The 24,873-nt window shown below is 44.8% G+C and overlaps 1 protein-coding gene across 17 annotated transcripts in view; it reads left to right on the forward strand.

Annotated features, from left to right (window-relative positions):
• The window catches only part of SATB1 (SATB homeobox 1), a 1,317,576-nt gene that overhangs the window by 1,171,889 nt on the left and 120,814 nt on the right, over positions 1-24,873 (forward strand). For all 17 annotated transcript variants that reach the window (XM_078664013.1, XM_078664008.1, XM_078664010.1 and 14 more), the window contains one exon: positions 3,201-3,356. In XM_078664013.1, coding sequence (XP_078520139.1) covers positions 3,201-3,356 — 156 coding nt within the window. The remainder of the gene's footprint in view (positions 1-3,200; positions 3,357-24,873) is intronic.

Raw genomic sequence — 24,873 nt, forward strand, 5'->3', positions numbered from 1 at the left:
CCAGACTCGTCTTAAAACGAAGCAAAGTGCCAGGAAAGGGAAGGCACCTCTCTGAAAGTGGCATGCCTTGGAAGCTCAGGGGAGTGAAGTCTGCCTGTCACACATAGCATGGCAGGCCTGCCAAGGTGTGTGTCATAGGCGGCCTGTGGTCTGAACTGATGCGCGAGAATTACAAAACGCCTTCAGTGCTGGGGCCCGTGCCAAGGCCTGGCCGGCGTCCATGGAACGTGCTATATGGCTTTGTAATTCTTCTGTGTCAACGCGACAATGGTTATTGTGTTCAATGCCCTTTAGCGGTAAACACAACAAGCATTGGCATAGCCAATAGGTCTCGCCTTTGGGTCCTTATAAGTGTTTAGTTATCCAGCACAATATCCTTGGTGCAACAACATCAAGTGTTGCATGGCTAAACACTTATAAGGTCCCAAAGGCGAGACATATTGGCTATGCCAATGCTTGTTTTGAGTGAGTGGCTAATGCAGGTATGCCACTGTGAGGTAGAGATGCTGCGAGTGCTTTTACAGGAGCCCCTGTGACACTGCGCCTCTTCAAAATGTATCTTCGGTCTGGTGTAATACTTCTAGTCCCTATTCCCACACCCATGCATCCTTAAATATCCCATGTACAGCAGGGGTTAACACTCCTATTACCCCTGCCCTCCAGTGACATGTTACCCGTCACGGGTGGTGGTGGTGGTGGACGTGGTGGTGGTGGACGTGGTGCTGGTGGTGGTGGTGGACGTGGTGGTGGTGGTGGACGTTGTGGTGGTGGACGTGGTGGTGGTGGATGTGGTGGTGGTGGTGGACGTGGTGGTAGACGTGGTGGTGGTAGACGTGGTGGACATGGTGGTGGATGTGGTGGTGGTAGACGTGGTGGTGGTGGTAGACGTGGTGGTGGTGGACGTGGTGGTTGTGAATGACTATTGGGTAGGAGGTTGCTGGCAGAATGCGGAAGGAGAGGAGGATATCAAAGGGGGCACATGGGAGAGCAGAAAGAGGCAGAATACTAGAAACAAACAAGCGGTGAAGAAAAGAAAAGCGCAGGGCTGCCATTGTTCACTGTTCGGCTTAGCAAGTGCAGCTTAATAAACCTTAAAACGCAGCAGTGGAAGAAAGGCAGTGACAGGTGGAAGTGCTTCACGACGTAAACAAGCAGTTCTCACTGTCTTCACTTTTCAAGCACTCGTGCTTGTGGCAGCATTCACCTTGCAGGAGCAAGCAGCGGCCATATGTTTGTAATTAACGTGGCCGCACCGCTGCTCGCTCCTGCAAGGTGGATGCTGCCACAAGCACAAGTGCAAGTGCTTGAAAAGTGAAGACCAATGGCTAAAGGCCCTCCTAGTCAGGCGGGATTTCGGCCAAGGCACTCAACCGAGTCAGTGGTGATGTCAGTATCAGACATCCTCAGAGAGGGTATGGACTCCGGTAGACCTCAGGCGCTGGTCCTTCTTGACTTGTCCGCCGCCTTTGACATGGTGGACCATTCCATCTTGCTTTCCCGTGTCAAGGCGGCGGGCATAGGAGGATCAGCCCTCATCTGGCTCTCGTCCTTTCTGAGGGACCGGACCCAGGCGGTTCATCTTGGGGAGTTTTCAGCTACCCCCTGTCAGGTCCAGTGCGGTGTCCCCCAGGGTTCTTCTCTTTCTCCTTTACTCTTTAATCTTTACATTGCTCCACTCATCTTTTCTCTACAGCACCTGGAGGTCTCGGTATTTAATTATGCCGATGACCTCCAGCTCATTTTTAATCTTTCCTCTGATTCTGACTCTATTTCTAATTTCCAATCTACTCTATCTTTCATCAGGGACTGGATGAACTTCAACCACCTGAAACTCAATCCCGATAAAACGGAACTTGTGGTGACGGGTGGGTGCTCCAGTCCCTGGAACTCACTTTTCTGGCCCCCTCCTTTGGTTCCCCTCCTACTCCGGTTTCCTCTGTTAAGACAAGCTCAATAACCAACTTACCATGCACTCCCAGATTGGTTCGGGGGTTTCTTCTTGTTTCCTTACTCTCCGCACTATTCGTTCTGTCTCCCGCTTCTTCTCTTTCCCTGCACTTAAGTTAATTATGTCCGCACTGGTCCTGTCCCGCCTGGACTACGGGAACATCCTGTATAATGGCATCCCGCAGTACAGCCTCCGTAAATTGCAATTAGTGCAAAACCAGGCTGCTCGTCTTGCCTTTGGTCTCCCTAAATTCCACCACTCCTCCCCTCTCCTGAAAACCCTTCACTGGCTCCCGGTGGGGGAACGTGCCTTGTTCAAACTTGGCTGCGTGGTGTTCCAGGCCAGGACTGGCCTGGCCCCCCTATTCATATCATCGGCCATCAAGGTCTATGTCCCTGGCCGAGACCTTCGATCCTCAGCCCAACTCCTCCTAGCTGTGCCCCGCTTCCGGAAAAAGAAACAGGGTGGCTCGAAATTTTCTGTTCTTGCCCCCTTGTTTTGGAACTCTCTCCCTTTTCACCTTAGGTCCCTCACTGATTATTCCGCCTTCCGCAAAGCCTTGAAGACCTTTTTATTCCCTCAGGCTTTTCCCCAGGTTTCTGTTTAGTTTCCAGCCACTGTTTCAGTGACTGTCCCCGCTCAGTGGGCTGTCTTCGACTTCAGCGCCAAGAAACCGCCTAGGTGTATGCTGCGCTCAATAAATATTTTAAACTTAAACTTAGTCAGCGCATGCGCGCTGCCTAGGCGAGACCTAAAAAACGGCATCTTTAAAAAAATTAAAAAAGAGAATATAAATGAAATCTTAACAACAATATACAGTTTTTGTCTCTTTCGCTCTCTGGTAGAGAATATGTTTCTCTCATGTATATCTAAGTATATGGAAACTTCTCTCAGTGACTTCACCAATTGATTTGAAAAGCCACACCCTGTTTCTGTTTCCACTTGTTTGGCTCCTCCAAAATAAGAGACGTCAGGACCGTTTTTTGTCTTTACCACACTGTACCCTGGTCCTTTGACATAATTTGTTACCCCATTAGTTTGTAATCATTGCCCTTTAGCGGCGTGTTTACCACTCCCGGGCAGCACTGCCCTGGCATGCAGCATGGACGATGCACACGGCTATGCCCTCTCTGGGATTCAGGGCCCAAGGAGGAATGTGGAAGGGAAATGAATCTCAAATAAAGTCAAAGCATCGTCTCTGTGCGCCCAGGCTCATTTTTCCATCACTGAACAAGTGTGTCATGTTTTCCAGGTGAAGCCGGCGACGATTGCGACAGAACGGAATGGGAAACCGGAGAACTGCCCCATGAACATTAATGCTTCCATATATGACGAGATCCAGCAGGAAATGAAGCGGGCGAAGGTGTCCCAGGCGCTCTTTGCCAAGGTGGCAGCTACCAAAAGCCAGGTAAGGCCGCGGCCATGGGCTGCCCCCTCTCCTGTGCTCAGTGTAATGTTGTCTTCTCCAGCACATCTGGCCAAAGTAGCCTAAGGTTAGAAGGGCAATATCTGGAGGGCGGTCCCTTTCATACAATGCGGCTAAATTGTGGCGCAGCCTTACCCTCGCCTTGCAAACTACACAAAAAGTCCTTCCCTCCCGAAACTATTTAAGTTCTGGCTCTTTCACAATACATAGCTCCCTTTAATAAAAATTCTCTTCAGCGATCTGTGCTACACAATTGGCACTGAGATGCCTACGGGTAGCTATGCGCTCTACAAGTGCTTCATAGAATAGAATTGTGTTCTAATCCTCGTGTTTCGAGAGATAGCTTTATGCCCACATTAAAACAAAGACAGTGTTCATTAACCCGTTTGGTGCTGCCGTCGGCCAATGGCCGACACGACCGCGCCCGTTTTTTCAAACTGACGCAAAAATGCGGAAGCAGCCAACGGGTTAATAGCAGATGAGGTAGCATTGTGCGTGGATTCATTTACAGAGCACTGGACGGTGACGTTGTAAACACAGAATACTACTCTGTTGTGAGGCTCCAGTCGGCTTGTGTTCAAGTATTAAGTGAGAGCAAAATTTGTTTCACGTTTCTACCCTAATTTGCAACGCTTCAGTCCTGAAATAAGCTAATGAATATTTAAAAAAAAATCATGTTTCTTTATTGCAAATACCTTAATCTAGCATAAAAAGATTTTTATATAACTGAATGCATACATATAAACTCCATCATTTCCTCATATCCACTGTATGTTTTGTGTGCGTGGCGCACTGTAAAGTGATAACCCCGGCACACTGCATGCTCGGAATCGGTGGTTATTTCCACCTTTACAGCCTTAATTACTTGCATGAATTTGATTCTGAAAATGTCACTGAATATCCTGCGTCTGCAAAGATGTTATAAACCCTGATAGTTTTTTGTTTATTTTGACAACAGTTAAATGTTTATCTGCGTAGTTTATTTTGATTGGTTTTTTTGTGCCAAATCTGCATCGAGCTATTCTCATGTATTCAAATGTTCACTATGAATCCAGTTCAGATTCTCATTCTCCTCTAAAACTAAGAAAACAAACCCACATTAACCCCATCCCTACGCCGCGAATTCCACCGCTGCGCGGGGGGCTAGGGGGTGAGCGCCGCACTTCCATGCTCATGATGGAACCATGCCGTCATGAATCACGGTTGGCGTGTGCTCGTGATGGCGTGGTTCCGTCATTACCAGCGCCGCGTGGGCGTAGCGGCAGCAGCATGACCAAACCACACCGTCATGAGCACAAGACGCCTGTGGCTCATGACGGCGTGGTTCCATCATGAGCACGCAAGGGGTTAAATCCTTTGTGGCCCTTCATCAAAAAGTGAACAGCTTAACCCCTTAACCGCGGGGGTAATTCCCCCGCGGTGCGGGGGGGAGGGGCCACGCGCGGTGACGTGGCGCTCATGATGAGCCCAGCTCGTCATGAGGCACAGTGCAGCTATGCTCATGACGAGCTGGGCTCATCATGACTCCGCCCACTCCCGTAGAACGTCCGCACAGGCGTGGCATTTGCTGCGCGGGGGAGTGGCGCGGCCGTTATGACGAGTTCAGCTCGTCATGAGCACAGCTCCACTGTGCCTCATGACGAGCTGGGCTCATCATCAGCAGGCAAGGGGTTAAAGAACCTTGACTTGGTACAAATGTTCTTTGAGCAAACAATGGGACAGTGGGCCCTCTGTGAATACCAAAAGACGTAAATTCAACTTTTGGTATTCACAACGAGTAGTAAATGCCCTAGTTAATGCATTAACGAGTAGTAAATGCCCTTTGTGAATACTGAAAGTCATAAAGTTAGACTGTTGGTATTCACAAAGACCATCAACGAGTAATAAATGCCCTTTGTGAATCCCAAAAGTCGTGAAGTCAGACTTTAGTCTCATTTTACCTCTGTGAATCGGGCCTAATATTTCTAAGACCCAGTGCTATTCTAGATAGGAAGGGCCTACAGAAGCGTCGTAGCAGAGACACATTTGCTACAAAATGTATCGACGTCACATTGAAGTTTACCGGCTTCATTAAAAAATACGGGCGATACTTTCGGTGTTTGTACTGCTGAGAGCAATTCAACAGTTAGCTTCATAAATAATTTAAAAAAACACGGAGTTAGCTTAATCCAATTTGTTTCTAGTGAGTTTTCATAGAAAATGTGCTGGGACACTCTTGAAATTGCTTTTTATTTGTAACGTGTACTAGACATCCGTCGATTTTTCAATCAGCATTACAGTTGCATTTCCCCTTAAACATATTTTTTTTGTTTATGGCAAATTTATCTCAAGAAAATTCGTATTATATTTTTGGATCTGGCATTAGCTAAGATCTTTTGATTTTACACAAATTGTATGTGTAGTGTTCTTAAATTATAGGGTCTTTATGACAAATGTTCTCGTCATTTTGACTGTTACGGCTTCATTCAGTTTTCTTCCGTCCACTACAGTATACAGTATGGGAAAATGGTGCAGCCGATTTCAGCCATTGGCTGTCTTCCCCACTGCCAGCAGTTCTGCCCTTTCACAAGGAGCACGTTCATAAAGCAGTTCCCTTTAGTGCCAGGTACAACTGTGGCAGAGGTCGATTTTTGAGACCCAAAAATACATTTGCTTTTTATTTATTTATTTATTTTCGTTGATGGGAGCCCGGCAACTTCCCCAAAAGGTTTGCAAAAGTGATGATAAAACAAAACAACCACTGAAAACCAAAAGCCAACCTGTTGGATTAGATTCGAAATCTACATGTAGCCCAGCTGAAAGGCATTGTAGCATTTCTTTGAGTTGCAGTCCGCAGCACCTTTAAATATTCAGTGGCACTCCCAGTCACTTTTGAGGATTAGCACATGGCATTTTGCATGAAGTGGTACAGTGGAAACTAGTTGCAAAGCAAAAGTTCCAATTACAGGACATAAGTATGAAATGTCTTCTTGATTTCCAGCGGTTGTTGTTGCATGCTGCGTACAATTAATCTGTACATATACTTACAGCTAAATTTTCTGTGTCAACATTAAGTCACTTTTCATGAGCTCTAATGTTGTCAAGGGATGGGCTGAGAAAAGAAAAATCATTCTGCGGTAAGCAATAGCATTTTTTTGGTATAAATCTGCAAATCCCACTGATATTCTTCCTCTTGCCCCAGAAGGAATCAAAAATATAGAAGGCAAGCTAGTAGTCTCACCTCTGGCAGATTGCCAGTGTGCCCATCTCTGTCAGACACAAAATAGTCTGTGACTGGATGGTTAACAGCTACAGATGCTGATTTGGCAGTCCATGATTCCTTGACGGGTTTTCAGCTTGGGGAGGTGCAGGGCATGCAAACACAAGTATTTTTCTTGTTTTGCTGGAAGAACCCCATATTTTCTTCTGCTTCGCCTGAAAGTAGATTTAGGTTCTTTTTTGCCACTGATCTATTTAGCAAACCAAACAAATTATATTTGTATTCTGCCTTTTATGCACTCATGCAAACAATTTTCCCTACTCTTAGTCTAAGGACATCAACTATTGACTCTACCTGCCTTTCTTCCATGAGGGCTGGATCTTTTTATGTTTTATAGTGAAGTAGCCCTCCCCTAAATGGGCAAAGGGTCACAAAGGCAACTCCTTACACACTTTAAATTATATTAGAAGCTTAATGTATGTATTTTTATGTAAAACTTGAGGATATCAGCCACTTCAGTACAGTGTATGTAATTACATGAGGTAAGTAGCATATGCGTGGAAGTAGATACTCATGCTCTGCATGCTCCTGCCATCTAGTGTTGGGCTCAGATGTTTGCAACTTGTTATATTCTAAAGAAGTCTTTCGACTCATGACATATTGTGACTTCTCCCTTAGTTGACAGTGCGCCTGGGCATCAGCTCCATTGTTAGATTGTTTTTTTCAACCATCAGGTTTGAATATGTGCAGATTGGGCTGTGTTCGGCAGCTAACAGCGTTTACCGCCGGACCCACTCGAACGCTTGACTCCTGCAGTCACGGAAGAACTCACTGCAATGGATTATCTATCCCGTTTCTTTTCTTGTCTATACTTGATGAACATTGAAAATCAGGCACCTCACCAATTGGGACTAAGCCCCCTACCATGGCACTCCACCCAGTGTCTCCAGAACCCATCAATGAGAATACCAGGTCAGTGATGGAAAGACCACCCTACCAGTACTGTCCCAGTACCATTCCAAGTTCCCCTAGACTGACCATCATCAAGTCAGCAATCTCTGCCTTTCCCCTGAGAACAACAACACCATATGCCAGTCCTAACTCACCTTCCAGTCGAAGAAGACTCTTCGGTACCAACTTGAGTGGAGGTGGGCCCATCGGAGGAGTACAGCGACACCCTCAACATCTTCAGGGAACACAAATTCAAGGCAGAGGAAGAAGTGAGTCCCTCCAAGGCACATCTGGTACAGTTCAGTTAGGAAGCGAGCTCATCCTCCAAGTCTGAGGGAGAGCAACAGCAACACAATCATTGAAGACTTTACCCTTGAGTTTGGTCGGCACCCACAAACAAACCTGGCCACGCAGCAACCTTGTGTGTAGGCAGAGCACCACCCAATGGGGGGGTCAGGTGTCGAGCCCAGATTCTCAAGAACAGCCTGCCGGGCCACCATTACCATGGCCGGCACTGACTGAAGTCTTCAGAGGAGACAGTGCTCCATTCTCCAGCTACAAAATCGCGCATAAGCCGTGGCAGGGTCGTTTGGCTCTGGCACTAAAGACACCATCTGCACCAAAGCGCACATCAGGGGCGCCAACAGAATCCACGCCGAAGGCTCCCTTGGCGCCGAAAACTCTGTTGAAGGCCAGCTCCAGAGATTTAGAGTAACCTTTTCACCAGCACCTGCAAGAGGAGCTAGATGCTTGCCAGAAGCGTCTTTTAATTTGCCGGCAGAAGGGCAGAATCGCCACAAAGCTGCTGCCAAACCCCAGGAGACACTTCCAAGGAAGATGAAATTGAACTATGCTTAGCAGATCGCTTTGGAGTCTCGTCCACCTCCAAAGCATAAGAGAGATAAGGACAGGAGCAGTAGCCCCCTTGCTTCTCAGCCTTCTCCTTCACCACCACCTCATGCCCCACCTACTTCATATTCACCGGAGTGCTCACCACACTCTTCATGCAGAGAGAGCAGCCCATTCCGTCTGGCTAATCCCTACAATGCACACTAGACATCTCTTCCCAATGTGTCCTTTCGGAGGTCACAGTACATGGAAAGCAGTAAGACCATCCCACAAGACCCTCTTTTCTCCTTTCAGAGGCACCAACAACCATACCATCAGCAGTCAACACAGGGGTATTCTAAAGAGACAACAACACCAGGGGTAGGGGAAAAGGGGACTTAGCTAAAGAAGCAGCCTCTTATAAGCAGTCACTCCCTTCACCTCATCCCAATCACACAACTCTTATGAGGTGGAGACTTCAGGGCTTTGTTCCTCGTTGGGAAGAGATCAACCCCTATCAGTGGGATCTCACCATCATAAACCCAGACTACTGCCTAAAGCTCACCTCAACCGCACCAACCATTCCACCCATCAAACCCACACTCAGTCCAAAGCACCAGCACTGTATTCAAGAAGAGGTTCCGGCACTCATCCTCAAGGGGGCAGTAGTACTGGTGCCACCGCAGCATCACGACAGTGGGGTGTACTCTTTAGTTTTTAATCCCCAAAAAAGGACGAGTCTCCAAGGCTCATACTGGACCTCAGGTCCCTCAACAAGTACATCCTCCGAGAACATTTCCACATGTTCACTCTGCAGGATGTCAACCTGCTCTTTCAGCAAGGCGACTTGATGACTTGACTCTTTCTGAAGGACGCCTTCTTCCACATACCCATCCGTCACACTTTTAGGGGCCAGCACCCATCGCTGTCTGCAGTAATGGAACATCAACAATCTTTTGCAGGACTAGCCCTTCACGGACCCTGTTCCACGGGTGACCATTAACATGGATGCCTCACTTTCAGGATGAAAAGCACATGTTCAACAACTAACTATCCTGGGTATGTGGTCACCACAACAAATAGGTCTCCACATCAATTAGCCGGAACTCTTAGCCTTCCAGTTAGTTCTTGAGGCTTTTTTCCAGGAGATTTAGCACAGAGTAGTCTTCATGAAGACAGACAACATGACCAACATTTATTATCTCCAAAAGCAAAGTGGACACACTTGCTGCAGTTATCAAACCTAGAGCAAAGCATTTGAATTTTGGCACTTCACCATCGAATAAACTACTGGTGTATTACATTCAGGGAGTCGGCAACAACTTTGCAAACCTGCTCAACAGGATAGGGCAACAGGTCCACAAGTAGGAACTCCATCCACAGGTCCTACTACTGTACTCCAGCTGTTGGAGGGTCCCTGAGGTCAGCCTCTTTGCCCCTGCATAAAGTGCAAAATGCCCAAATTTCACCTCTAGGTTCCCACACCCACAGTTCATGGGTAATGCTCTATTGATGAATTGGCCAGGTATCTTTGCCTATTCTTTTTCTTCTTTCCCTTTCCTTCCGTATGTGGTCCGGGGACTTCAGCAAACATCTCTCACTCTCAACCTAGTGGCTCCGACATGGGCCAGACAAACCTGGCTCTCGACCCTCTTCGAGATGTTCATTGTCCCCAATGTGAAGCTCCTCAACAGACTGGACTTTCTCACTCAGAACCAAAGCATCATCAGGCACCCCAACCCCAGGCAGCTCAATGTAGCAATTTTTCTCCTGAGGTCCTGGAGTTCAGTTGTCACAATCGCCACAAAGAGTGCATGGACATCCTTAAAGAAGCACGCAGACCCACTATGCAATTCTGGTTTGTGGCCAAGTGGGAAATGTTTGTCCATTACTGCATTTCCAAGAACCTGGACCCTTTAAAACCTGCCGTCCAGAATATTATCTGTTACCTCATATGCCTGCAAAAATCTGGCCTAGCTTACACTTCTGTAACGTCTTCACTTAGCCTCTCTTGCAGCCTACATTCAGTACAGGGAGCACTCTTCTTTATTCATGATCCCTATCATCAAGGCTTTCATGGAAGGACTCAACCGAGGTATCCTCTCCAGGGTACTCCCTGCCCCGTCTGGAACCATAACGTTGTCCTTACCAGACTCACGGGACCGCCTTATGAATCTCTACGCTCATGCCCTTTACAATTCCTCTCCTGGAAGGTTGCCTTCTTTGCTGCTATTACATCCTTAACACATGTTAACAAGCTTCAAGCCCTCATTTTAGAGGAGCCTTTCTTCCAGGTTCATAATGACAGGGTTGTCCTCTGGACTAATCCTAACTTCCTTCCCAAGGCAGCGTTCCCTTTCCACCTTAACCGGACCATAGAGCTCCCTGTATTTTTCCTCCTACCAGATTAGGCAGCGTAGATATCCATTCACACCTTTGATGTCAAGCTTGCCCTCATGTACTACATTTACAGGACTAAACCATTTCGGAAAACATAGCAACTTTGTGTTGCTTTTGCAACCTGACAAAGGGCATGCTCTGTCAAAGACGGACATAGTAAGATGAATTGTCAAAGGTACCCAAACCTGCCACACTAAGGCTAAGATAACTTTGCCTGGCCCGACCAGGCCACATTCCACAAAGAAAAAAAGGGGCCACCATGCCTTTGCTTGGAAACATACTCATAGCTGACATTCGTACAGCAGCTTCATGGTCCATTCCACACACTTTTGCCAAGCACTACTGTGTGGATGTCTTAGGATGCCAGCACTCTAGAGTTGGTCAGCCTGTTCTAAGAACTTTGTTTCAATCTTCTGCAACATCCAACTGCTAACCACCACTGAGGGGAGTACTGCTTTGCAGTCTATGCAGAGCATGTGCATCTACAGCCACACGTGCTATGAACAAAATATGTTACTTAGCCGGCAAGCATCTGTTCATGGTGTAGTGCAGTAGATTCACATGCGCCCACCCGCCTCCCCGGAAGCCTTTGGTTGTTGCAGATGTTCACTACTTCACTTATATAGTTAAATTCTTTGTACATAACTTCTTGTATGGTCACCCAACTGTCCTATCTACTGCTTCATCTCTATGCTCACCCGCTGTGCTGAAAACAATCATGAACAATGGAGCCAGTGCCTATGCGCATTGCCAGCCAAGGGAGGAGTCACTATACCTTGTGACTCAAAAGACTACTCTGAAGAAAAAGAAGTTCCAAATGTTGAGCCCAACACTAGATGGCAGGAGTATGCAGAGCATGTGAATCTACAGCACTACATGCTATAAACAGATGCTTATAAGGTAAGTAACATTCATTTTATTCTGTCTAGTAGAGTTTCTATTTCTGGGGCATCTTTACGTAAATACTACCACTGTCCGGCCGACTGCTAGTGAACAGACTAAACAACGAGTGAACAAAAAACAGTTACATCTAACCATTCCTCTGTTACCTTAGTGACGGGGAAGGAACACTTCAGTAATCAATACTGTTCTACCTATTCCCCAGTGAACACGGAGGAGACAGTGTCTCCCTTTGAACTGCCAACCCTTTTACAGTGTCCCAAAAAAAACCTCAATAGAGTGGACTATATATCAGGTCCCGTGTTGCGCCTACCCAAAGAGCACATAGATAACCTTCGTTCATAGGGAATGTGTTCCTTTTAGTACCCTGGAGCAACAGTACATTACAGTTCACCAGGTCTGAAGAACTAGGGCCATATGTATCAACATACCCTTATGCGATTTCTAAATAGCAATTTTTAAGGAATCGCTATTTAGAAATCGCAAAATGGTATGTATGAAGAAAATCGCTGGTTTTTAGCGTTTCCTTAAAATTCCTTAATTGCGATTAGCAAATTGCTAATCGCAATTAAGGAATCATTTCCTATTCATTTCTATGGGCCAGGAGGCCCATAGGAATGAATGTGAAATTATTCTCAATTTGCGATTTGCAATTTGCTAATTGCAAATTGAGAATAATTTCAAGGGTGCAGGGGTGTCTCAAGAACACCCTGCTGCACCCCTGAAAATGACATGTGTGCGCATAAGGCGCACATACATGCCCTAAGGGCATGTATGAGCGTCACATGGCACCTTTTGATTTTTAAAAAAATGCTTTTTTAAAAGAATTCGCAACTTACCACCAACTAGAAGTTAGTGGTAATTTGCGATTCCTTAAGGGCATTTTGGAATGTTTTTTTCCTTGATACATTGCATTTAAGGAATCGCAAAATGTGCAATTCCTTAAATGCAATCGCAAAATAAGGAATGGCATATTTTGCGATTCCTTATTTTGCACCCAAATTGTTTCATACATACCATTTAGCGAAAATGGGTTCGCAAACCCCGGAATTCTGCGAATTTCGGCGTTTGCGAACCCATTTGGCCGTGATACATATGGCCCCTAATCATTACTTCATCGGCCTGATGGGTGTTTTTTCATTCTTATGAAAGACCTTTTGTATTTCCTTATGAAGCAAGAATCCACCAACATTGATGCAATTGGAGCCCTCCTATGAGTAATTATATCCAGTGTTTTTAATCAACCAGACATGACCTGCACCCACAGAACAGTCAAATTCTCGGCACTGTACTGTAGACAAGATCAGCGACATACTTTTAAAAGTCAAACAAATCTCTATACCTTTTAGCCCTGGGGCCATCTTTGTCCTACTGTGTTTTCAGCGCTGGAAATCCTTCCTTCACGGTAAGGCCTACTTTGGCCCAAACTATGCGAGTCATCATGCATCCCTTAACTTTTACCTTAAGTCTGCACATTTGGTATCCAAATGTGCACGGGGTGCAAGTTTGCACCCCGTGGTATCCTTTCTGCATCAATAGAAGGCTCTCTTACACACATACCTTGACAACTCTCTCTATCAAGTGGTGATCAAGGAGGGTATAGATAGAGCCTGTATTCGCCTTAGTACGACAGACCGTTTACTAGCTTGTTATCTCAGTGAACCACCCAAAATCTTTTCCCATCCCCGTTTCAAGGATTAATTTAGGACTGATTCTTAGCTCCAGCTTTCGAAGATGTTGTCTTCTACAGATAGTTTAATGGCCATCTAACCAGGCAGGAAGTCATGCATTGACCAACAGGACTATTGTAATAGCCTAGTGGTTGCAGTGACGCCTGGGACTCTAGTTGTTCTGCATAGTAGTGATATTTCTAGCTTCAGCTTCACTTGCTTTCCCAGCAGTACTATTTGGCAAAATTAGTTGCGAGAAGACCAGTCAAAGCACATCATGGTCCTTCGATTCTTGGAATGCTGGTGACATGTTTAAAGTCTATAAGTCAATGTAGACGTTAAATAAGTAACAAACTATTTACATAATTAGCAATAAAGTATATAATTATTCAGCAATTAAAAACAAATTAGCAATTAGTAATTTATTATAGCTTAGTTAAATTGCCGTCCTATACCCCTACAAACCCAACAACCTGCTACTAAAATATAATATAACTTACTATAAGTAATAATAAAGCTGAATTATAATTTAAATGCTAAATGTAAAATATAATTCTAAAATAATGTAATAATTAATACTCAATTAAAAAATAAATTACCAATTAAAAATAAATCAACAGTAAATCAAACATATTTATAATTTAAATAACTTCCCACCCTATCCGCCTACAAACCCATCAACCCACTACACTAGTAATCACTAATAACATAAAAATAAAAAAACACTTAAAATTACAAAATACATTAAAAACAATTAATAACAATTATACCAACAATACTAACACATTAATGTAATCTAACTAAAACTCTTGATAGTTCCTTGCTGAGCACTCCAAATTCCACAGTTAATATATAATATACAATATCAATCCAAATCTCAAGTAAATGTCCAGGTAATCCAAAATCAAGCCAATTATATCTAAATCATGTCCATATAGACAGAAAGTCAGTTCAACTGAGACACCAAGGATCGTCGTTGGTCACAGTGTAGATCCAATTTTATTATACATTTCTCCCAATCAATATAGGGTTACGGGTTACAGCAGCCAACACGTGTTTCGTCCGGCATTCATATCATGCCATACCGACTTCTTCAGGGCAAAATAAGTTATCTTCTTGAAAAAGCAAATGTATTCTTCAGTGTGTAAAACAGGATCGAGACTCCACTAGCTCAAGAAAATCATGGTATGTATCCACTGTCATTATCCACAAAACAGGCTCCAAGCATGCCCCAATCACAGTAAAGACATCGTATATCTCCTCCACTTCAGTAGTCTAACGTATCAATATCGTATTCCAAGTCTTCTAGGCAGTTATAAGTATCTTCAGAAAAGTTAACCAGACGAACACGGGTACGCGTCAGTCTGCTGTCTCTGTCAGCTTGTAACTAAAACTCATTCAAATAATTAAAAAACTATATTGTGTATAACTATATTACTGAAAATGATATTAAACAATGATATTCTTAAAAACGATATTACTTACCAAAAAATCGATATCCTCGACAAAAATATTGTATTTCATGATATTTTTTCTTCACAATATTTTTTTCCGATATTTGAGTGTTCTGATATTTCACATTCTATATTTCGTCCAATCACTTCTGGCCTAGCCTCACCTGGTTTGGTACTCAGACCTACTCCATCTTCAAAAGAGAGGCTATGTCTGCCTCACAGAAAAGCTCATGTGGGCCCGATGGCTCAGCGTTCTAACGTATTCACGGCAGGGGTCTGTTTTAGACCCTCTGGTCAAATTTTAATATCCTGTGAAGGCCACTCTGCCTTTCAGTCGATAAAAGAATACTATTAAGTTGAGTAACGATAAACATCTTATAATCAGCACACACATGCTAAGGGGTGAGTATTCACTTTACTAGTATAGTTGGCATGGAGGGAAAGAGAGCGAACACTTCTTGCTACCCTCTCTCACATGAGCTCTGGGTTCTAGAGGAGATGACTTACATGACTTTTAACATCTAGGACTTTTCATAGAGAACCTTCAGTGGTGGTGGTTAAGCACTTTGGTGCTAACCAAAAACATTATTCTGCTTACAAGCACAGTTGATGATGTTAATTATTTTTCAAGCCTTGTGGCCTAAACAAGAATGCAGGTGCATATCTATGAGATCTACTTTGCGGTTAGTGGACCCTACCTGAATGGGCACAGAAAGTCATTTTTCTTGGCTCAGGAAGCAGTTTAGAGACATATGATTGTCGTAATCCTCTGATAGAGCAGCACCCTGTCTCTTGGAACTTTCCTTTTGGTTCTCAACTTCTCACCAAACTAATGCATGAGCCATTCACGCAGGTGGTATCCTGTGACAATTTGTTTTGGTAGGTGATGGCTACTCCTTGTACACATTCAGCTGATAATACACTGCAGTGGCCTATTCACATAGTGAGGCACAATTCAGCATAGAAATGCTGCAAATTATGTTTGCCTAGGCCAAAGCTTTCTGTTGCTGTCTTCTGACTCCTCCTCCTCCCTCCCTCCTCCTCAATTACTGTGGATTTTTCCCAGAATATCACAGTGGGGGCGAGGCAGAACTAGAGATTCGAATAAAAACACTGTAAAGGTGATTTTGTTGTTCTTAGTCCTTTAGCTCTTTCCTGTGATTGGTTTCTATACAAACTGATGGAAACTGGTGAGGGAGGGCATACCTGTGTTGACACGTGCCTGCCCTATATGGCTTAAGCATGCACATGATGTATTGGCTTGATAATCTATGTATGTAAACAGCTATAGAAGCAATATATGGTTCCACTATGAGGTGGATAGTGGAAAGACATGCCATCCTTTCAAAACACCACTCTCAACATTCCACTCCAAGCATTGACTATTATTTTATCCAGAATAAAATGGTGAAAAGTTTCTGAGACATTTAAAAAGCATTTTAATATATTTTTTGCGTTTTTGGTCAAAAGTAGGCCTGGGCGAAATTTAAATTATGCCAGAGTAATTCATGTAATTTTGCCACTTTGCATAATTATGCACCGCGAACACACAGGAACAACAGAATGGAGCGGCTGCTCTTGTTTACTTGCATCCTCACTGCAAAAATGGGCGCAAGTGATTTTTACGCTAAAACGAATCTCAGAATAATGGATTTCCTTTTTGAGTAATTTTGCATAGAGTCGCTCAGTTAGAAAACTTCTCACACCCCAAGTCAAAAGGAAAGGTTCACATCAGGAATTTAAACCTATATTAAATGTCAAGGTGGCAAATTTATCACAAACGAAAAAAAGGTTCCATTTGTTGCATCAAATGTTCTCCCAATTACAATTGCTCGATTAGCTGTACTCTTTCTTAACATCTTTATTTGTGGTTTTTCAAACAGTATTTAATAACACAATACTTTATTTTTCCTTTAAAGCAATGAGAGACTCCGTGTACTCAGTCCACACCTAATTGTTCTTCCATATTTATACAAAATATCTGCACAATTTCCTTTCTTTATTTGCTTTTCCAATTTTCACCCCTTCACTTTTCTGTGCTTCTACACCCCTACTCAAGCTGGTCCTACCCATTGTATCTCCCCACCTCAGCTGGGTGCAAGTCTGCTCGTGTCAATGCTTCTGTTGGGTACTGGCCCCTCTGTCTTGTGAATCCTCTGTCAGAGTATCAATCATGTTACACTCTATTTCAGCCCATTCCAACAAATCCTATGCCCCCTTCTCATCAGTTATAATTTCCCTCATTTGCTTTTCCTTTGTTAGGGTCCTTTCCCTCATGTCTGTCTCTCACGTCTCCTAGTGGATTTCCTTTCCGAGCCCCAGTGTATCGATATACAGCAATTTGCCAACAATAAACCCAATTCTGTGTTGTATCTTTCTGCCTGATCGTCGCCTCCAATTTTATACCAGTTGTGGAGTGAAGTTTTGGTACAATTATCGCACAGGTGCCGTTATTATACATCTTCAGCAATATGTCGAAATCCTGTATTCCCCTAAACCTAACCAAACTATATCTTCTTGCATGAGTTTTATTATGCAAATATTTAAACATGGGTTGCAACATCTAGTTTGGCATGGCAGAAAATATTTTTGATCTGCATTTACATACACATCTTAATTATTATTTTTATAACCTAATTTCTTCCATTTCATTTATGCATTTTCTGGAGCGTTTTCCTGAAAGTTTCTTAACTTGCTCAAAATTATTTCTATCGAATCCAAATAAAAACAGTTTACACTATTTGAGCTTTATTCACCTGTGGAATTTTTATTTTCTTGAATAACTGGCTCTTCCTGCAAAGCGCAGTACTTCGCCATCTGATCAGCATATATGTTTCGTACGGTAACTAAATCCTTGCCAGCTTTATAGTCTTGACACTTGACAACTGCCACTTCCTTCGGGTTTTGAAGTGCATTTAATATATCCAATATGTACACGTTGTTTTTTATTGGAGCAGTGAAGATGTCATAAGCCTTCTCGGTGGCCATAGTTGCTCATAATCATGAAAAGCACAAAAACTATACTGGCTATCAGTTAAAATAGTTACATCCAAATTCTCTGACAAACAGGAGGCTTTTGTTAAAGCATTCAGTCCTGCTACTTGTGCCAAAGTCACATCTGGTCCAAGGAGGTTGCCGCTAATGTCGCTGTAATAGAGCACACAGCATAAGCAGCGCCCAACCCTCCATTTTGGTGTCTTCACAATGTTAAGACTGACGATTCTAATGGAGCTTCTTGTATGTCTGGTCTTGTTTTTTTTGCATAATTTGGTCACTTCAAAATAATCATGCTCCAGTGTGTCAGTAATTTGATTATCCCTGTCCTCACTTTTCTCTGAAATTGGTAACTGATGATGGATTCAAAATATTGCATCTCTGTATGGAAATATTATCTGCTCCAAGAATAACTTGTGCATATTGTGTAAACCTGCTGTTTGTTAAGTGCTGCGTTTTTGCCCTCGTCAAAAGAATCTCAACTGAATGTGGGACATAAACAATTAAAGTATGGCCCACCACAGTCCCTTCACTTTGTTTAATTACCATGCAAACTGCTGCAACCGATTTTAGACATCCGGTAAGACTTACAGCAACTGGATGCAACATTCCTGAAAAATTTGCAACTGGGCGCACTTTTCTGTGGAAGAGTTAAAAGTGCACATCTATCTTTTTCATGATAGAACAAGTAGAACACCATATTATAGTCAGGCATCCTGAATGCAGGTACATGACAAAAACTCTTTCAATTTTTTTAATGCATCAAGGCACTCATCATCCAATGGCATCAGATCTTGTATATCATTACACCTTTGCCTTGCTAAGGGCGTTGCATTCAGAAAAAAAGGTTGGGACCCATAATCTGCAATACCCAACACTTCCCGGAAACACCAGAATCTCTCTCTGGGTGTTCAGTGGATTCAGTTTCAAAATAATTGAAAGATGTTCTTTTGAAACTTTTTGCGCATCCTTTTCAGTATAGTGTCCTAGATAGAAAACCTGTTTTTCACAATATTGCATCTTTATTGGGGAAACTTTATGTCCATTTTCATCCAAATGATTCAACAATGCAATGGTATCAAGTTCAAAATCATCGTTTGTTTTGGATGTAATAAAACAATTGTGTATATACTGGGCTAGAATTGAGTTACATGGCAACTTTCAAATTTTCAGATCTTTCGTCAATATTTGTGAGAAAATTAGTGGACTCTCTGTATACCCATGTAGCATCCTACACCACACGAGAATTCTATTAAAAATTGAAATACATAAAGGAACTGAGACTCCTCATGCAATGGAATTTAAAAGAACGCTTGCCACAAATCAGTAACTCTGCCTCTGTTGGAATCAAAAATATTTTTACTGCTGGATTCTGTACCATTGGACAAGAAGGAACAACAAGTTTATTTACTTTCCGGAGGTCTTGTATGATCCTCCATTTGCCATTCGGCTTTTTAATTCCCATTACAGGAGAATTGTAAGGGCTACCCAACACTTCTCGAAGGTTTCCCTGCTCAGTCGTTTTCTGTATTAATCTGTACTGTCTAGTTCTGAGAAAAAAAATAGCATCAGGTTTCACCTTCATTTGCACTGGCTCTGCTGTTTTGATCAACCCAATTTCTTTCCCGGTAAAATCCCATACACTTCCCTAACTGAAAGTTTAACATCTGATGGCAGGTCTTCTTTTCCCAAAAATGGGTATATTTCTATTCTGCTGTCTCTAAGCTTAATTTGAAAACATTATCTTTATCCTGCCTTTTCACTGCAGCACCATCCGGTGTGCATTAAATAACGCAGTTCATCTTGCAAAGAAGATACCTTCCAAGCAAGTTCACTGCCAAGAGCCATAAAAAAACACACACACTATGGTGTAGCTTCTCCAGTACATCAAACCTTGGAAGGCTCTTCAGTGATGGTAAAGACTTTTTGAGGGCTGGGGCAATTTGAAGATAGTGGGCAAAAGGCACAAACCTTACATTTGCCAAGAGGGAGTTGGAGGTTCTCTGAGAGTTATTTTTTTTTAAGGTGGGGGGGATAAATAGTGCATTTTCCCGCACAATGGGCCAGATGTAGGAGCCCAAATACCGGTCGGTAACGGCCGAATTCGGCTGTTACCGACCGGTATTTAGTAATCGGCATGTAGGGGCATCATTTTACAGATTCGGTAAATTTACCGAATCGGTACATTTACCGATTCTGTAAAATACCAAATCGGTATTTTTACCGATTCGGTAACTTCCATATGTAGGTGGGACTCTTCTGAGTCCAATAGGTCTTTCAGATTCTGTATTTTACCACCCAATCCAATTGGGTGGTAAAATACCGAATCCAGGTGTGCACGCACATGTGTGCATGCACACCTATGCCATGTGACAGACAAAAGGGCATGTCTGTGTGCCACATGGCACACATGCCTGTATTGGGGGTGCTAGAGGGTGTCAAAGTGACACCCCCTGCACCCTTGCTGGAATCGGTATTTACCGATTCTGTAATTACAGAATCGGTATTTCCCATTGATTCCTATGGGCTTCAAAGCCCATAGGAATCAATGGGAAATACCGATTCCGTAATTACAGAATCGGTAAATACCGATTATTACCGATTCGGTAATTGAAATTTAAAATCTACCTACATCTCCCAGCTTCTATTTTACCGATTCATAAATACCGAATCGGTAAAATTCGGTATTTATGAATCGGTAAAATAGAATTACCTGCATCTGGCCCAATATCTTTAATACATTGGCCGGAATCAATAGCCTTTGCAGTAATTTTCAAAGGAAGACGTACTCCCATTTAATAGAATTCTTGGTTTGCCAACTCCTGGGTGGAGCCGGAGCGGCCAGCTCTCCCAGGAGTGTCGGCTCAGTGCAAGAGGGTTAGAGTTTGGGCTAACCCCCTTGATACTTTTGGTATAGTAAGCCCACATCAACCAGCCGCAACTGGCTCACACAATCTGAAGAATGGCTAATTGGTTTGGTTGCTAAACAGTTGTGGACCTCCTTCATCTCAGGGGAATTGGTGCAGTCAGAATTGGTACAGAAATTGGTGGAAGCCATTTTTGAGGGGCACCTTTGCTGCAGTAACTTGATTGAACGACATTGCCTCGAATTCAGCTTGTATTAATTCACCTGAAGTTGTGTGGGTAGTTTAGACAGCTGTATTTGCTAGCTGCCCTTTCTGTAATTCACAAATTAAAAGATAGCATACGTCTACATAATGAGAGTCTACCATACAGCCACTGTCCGACCCAGCACCACTTGGATGGCCCCCACATTGGGGAAACTACACTATCATTTTTGTCAGCTTCGTGGTAACATGGTTTGCAGGTCTTGCTGAATTCACTGGATTTTTAAAAAACCTAGTAAGCAAATAATCATATAGCAAGAAAAGCTGGGAGGAAATGTAAATAATATTGCTGCATGAAGGTTCAGAGACCCTGTGATAAGAAACCCGGAGTAAGCTCTTGGCGTAACCTTATGAGCCTCTCCCAACTTCAAGGCTCGTGTTTTTCCTGTCTTGGGATTCCAAAACCTATTCCTTACATTCTCGAAAACACATGAATTTGGTGTAAAACACTGAGCACTGCATCTGGACCCACAGAATGTTCGCCTCGGCTGTGACGCAGTTCTTTTATGTGTAAGATACTGGTAGTACTGGTAGTACCTGTACAGTGAGATCGTGTCCAGCAGCGGATATTTTCTGTGTTCTATTGGCCGAGGTTACTGTTCAGATATCGGGTGGTCCAGCAGATTTAACTCCCCTGTTTTCCATCACTAGCAATATATTTTGTGCCACCCATTGTCTGCACATCTAAGCTATTGAAATATGCAGATAGGATAAACCTTTACTTCCTTTGGAAGCGGAAAATGAAAATACGTTTCATCATCAACATCATGAACAGCAGATATGTTTTAGTTGCAAACTAAACCTGGTAGCCTTAATCCAGGTTGCCAGATTACTGAATATACGTCAGCTGTCATGTTTTAACCGTGGGAGTTCATTTAACGAATGAGTTGGAATAATACAGCTGACATCGATTCATAAAAATACAACACACGATTGGGTGTATGGTGCTCAGCATATAAAGAGCAATGTGGCAGTCCCTAGTGTGTTATGTTTCAGCACTAAAGGGACATGGATATTAAATTGCAGTGCAACTTGAATATGGTTATAGTAAAGAGGCCAAGAATGGGCATGCCAAGAGCTTTGTGCTGGTCTCGACCAATGATCATTCCAATGATCGCCACTGCGACTGACCCTGCAGAAGCAACCCACCCACACTTCAGCTCCACGCAGGGTGGATGGCAGAGTCTCCTCTCCCACACACACATCGGCTCCACGCAGGGTGGATGGCAGAGACCCCTCTCCCACCCACACATCAGCTCCACGCAGGGTGGATGGCAGAGACCCCTCTCCCACCCACACATCCGCTCCACGCAGGGTGGATGTCAGAGCCCCCTCTCCCACCCACACATCAGCTCCACGCAGGGTGGATGTCAGAGCCCCCTCTCCCACCCACACATCCGCTCCACGCAGGGTGGATGTCAGAGCCCACTCTCCCACCCACACATCCGCTCCACGCAGGGTGGATGTCAGAGCCCACTCTCCCACCCACACATCAGCTCCACGCAGGGTGGATGTCAGAGCCCCCTCTCCCACCCACGCATCCGCTCCACGCAGGGTAGAGGGCAGAGCCCCCTCTCCCACCCACACATCAGCTCCACGCAGGGTGGATGTCAGAGCCCCCTCTCCCACCCACGCATCCGCTCCACGCAGGGTGGATGGCAGAGCCCCCTCTCCCACCCACACATCAACCCCACGCAGGGTGGATGGCAGAGCCCCCTCTCCCACCCACACATCAACCCCACGCAGGGTGGATGGCAGAGCCCCCTCTCCCACCCACACATCAGCTCCACGCAGGGTGGATGGCAGAGCCCCCTCTCCCACCCACGCATCCGCTCCACGCAGGGTGGATGGCAGAGCCCCCTCTCCCACCCACACATCAGCTCCACGCAGGGTGGATGGCAGAGCCCCCTCTCCCACCCACAAATCAGCTCCACGCAGGGTGGACGGCAAAGTCTCTTCTCCCATGTACACATCAGCTCCATGCAGGGTGGATGTTAGAGACCCCTCTCCCACCCACACATCCGCTCCACGCAGGGTGGGTGTCAGAGACCCCTCTCCCACCCACACATCCGCTCCACGCAGGGTGGATGGCAGAGTCTCCTCTCCCACCCACACATCCGCTCCACGCAGGGTGGATGGCAGAGTCTCCTCTCCCACCCACACATCCGCTCCACGCAGGGTGGATGTCAGAGCCCACTCTCCCACCCACACATCAGCTCCACGCAGGGTGGATGGCAGAGCCCACTCTCCCACCCACACATCCGCTCCACGCAGGGTGGATGGCAGAGCCCACTCTCCCACCCACACATCAGCTCCACGCAGGGTGGATGTCAGAGCCCACTCTCCCACCCACACATCAGCTCCACGCAGGGTGGATGTCAGAGCCCCCTCTCCCACCCACACATCCGCTCCACGCAGGGTGGATGTCAGAGCCCCCTCTCCCACCCACACATCCGCTCCACGCAGGGTGGATGGCAGAGCCCCCTCTCCCACCCACGCATCCGCTCCACGCAGGGTAGAGGGCAGAGCCCCCTCTCCCACCCACACATCAGCTCCATGCAGGGTGGATGGCAGAGACCCCTCTCCCACCCACACATCCGCTCCACGCAGGGTAGAGGGCAGAGACCCCTCTCCCACCCACACATCCGCTCCACGCTGGGTAGAGGGCAGAGCCCCCTCTCCCACCCACACATCAGCCCCACGCAGGGTGGATGGCAGAGCCCCCTCTCCCACCCACACATCCGCTCCACGCAGGGTGGATGGCAGAGCCCCCTCTCCCACCCACACATCCGCTCCACGCAGGGTGGATGGCAGAGCCCACTCTCCCACCCACACATCCGCTCCACGCAGGGTGGAGACCCCTCTTCCAGAAACCAGCCGCTCAAACCGCACAAGACGTACCCATTGTCCCCAACCTGCCAACCTGCTCCAAAGCGCCAAGAAACCAAGTAATTGGTGACTGTGCGTTGTATCAAAAGCTTGTCATTAAATGACATTGTAATTATTAATTATATGCACATTTATTCGTCCTGGCTATCCTGAACATCTGGCTTGGATACGGCCCAGTGCAACAACTTTGGCCTCCCCTGTACTCTGAGAAGAGCATTTGTATTCGAAACGAGGACGGCTTCTCGTTAAGAGCTGCTTCTTTCTGACAAGTACGTGCCTGCTTGACGCCTTGCCCTCGTCTTCTCCATGTAGAGGGTTGTAATCTTTCACCAATTCATTTCCTAGGTAACTACGACGAAATCTACCATCAGGGTAGGTTTATGTTGTGAAATGTTTGCATGTAGCGCACACACTGAAAAACATTTCGAATTTACCAAATGAATGTTTTAGAAAATATTACATACACATGATTAAACTCGAGTCGTGGAGTGTGAAATGATAGCTTTACAGGACGTGTCTGCCTAACCCGCAATCAGCGTCAGAAGTATCATTTCCACAATAATATGCTCTTTCTTCTAAACACCAGGCGCTGTAAGCGGCATTGTTTATATTGAGGCACTGCGTGACGTGTCATACATCAGCTCCCGTAATCCCTCCTGCAACCTACAATTCTGCCTTGAATCAAAGCTGCTGTACCAGAAATTACAGTCATTTTGATTGGAAATTATAGGGTTGTTGAAATGTTTCTAATTATGATACAATGTTGCAAATGCATGAAACCTGGGTGCTCCTTCAGATGTCTGTATTTACACGAAAGACTATTTATTAAAAAGATATTTTTGCTCCACCCACAACAACCTTTGAAAAATATGTGTATATATTTACGCATATTTTAGGTAAATTACAGCGCTCCATGTAAATTCATTTTATTACTGCTTACACTTCCATCATATATTACTGTCAGCTAGGCAAATCATTTGAATTGTTTCCCTTTGCCAGATTATTTAAAATGCTTTTGTCTTGGAGTCTTAAGATAATATCATGGAAATTTTAACTTAAAAGCTGTGAGTAATAAGCAGTTGGACA

This window comes from Lissotriton helveticus, chromosome 10 (genome assembly GCF_964261635.1).
Source record: "Lissotriton helveticus chromosome 10, aLisHel1.1, whole genome shotgun sequence".
Classification (NCBI taxonomy): domain Eukaryota; kingdom Metazoa; phylum Chordata; class Amphibia; order Caudata; family Salamandridae; genus Lissotriton; species Lissotriton helveticus.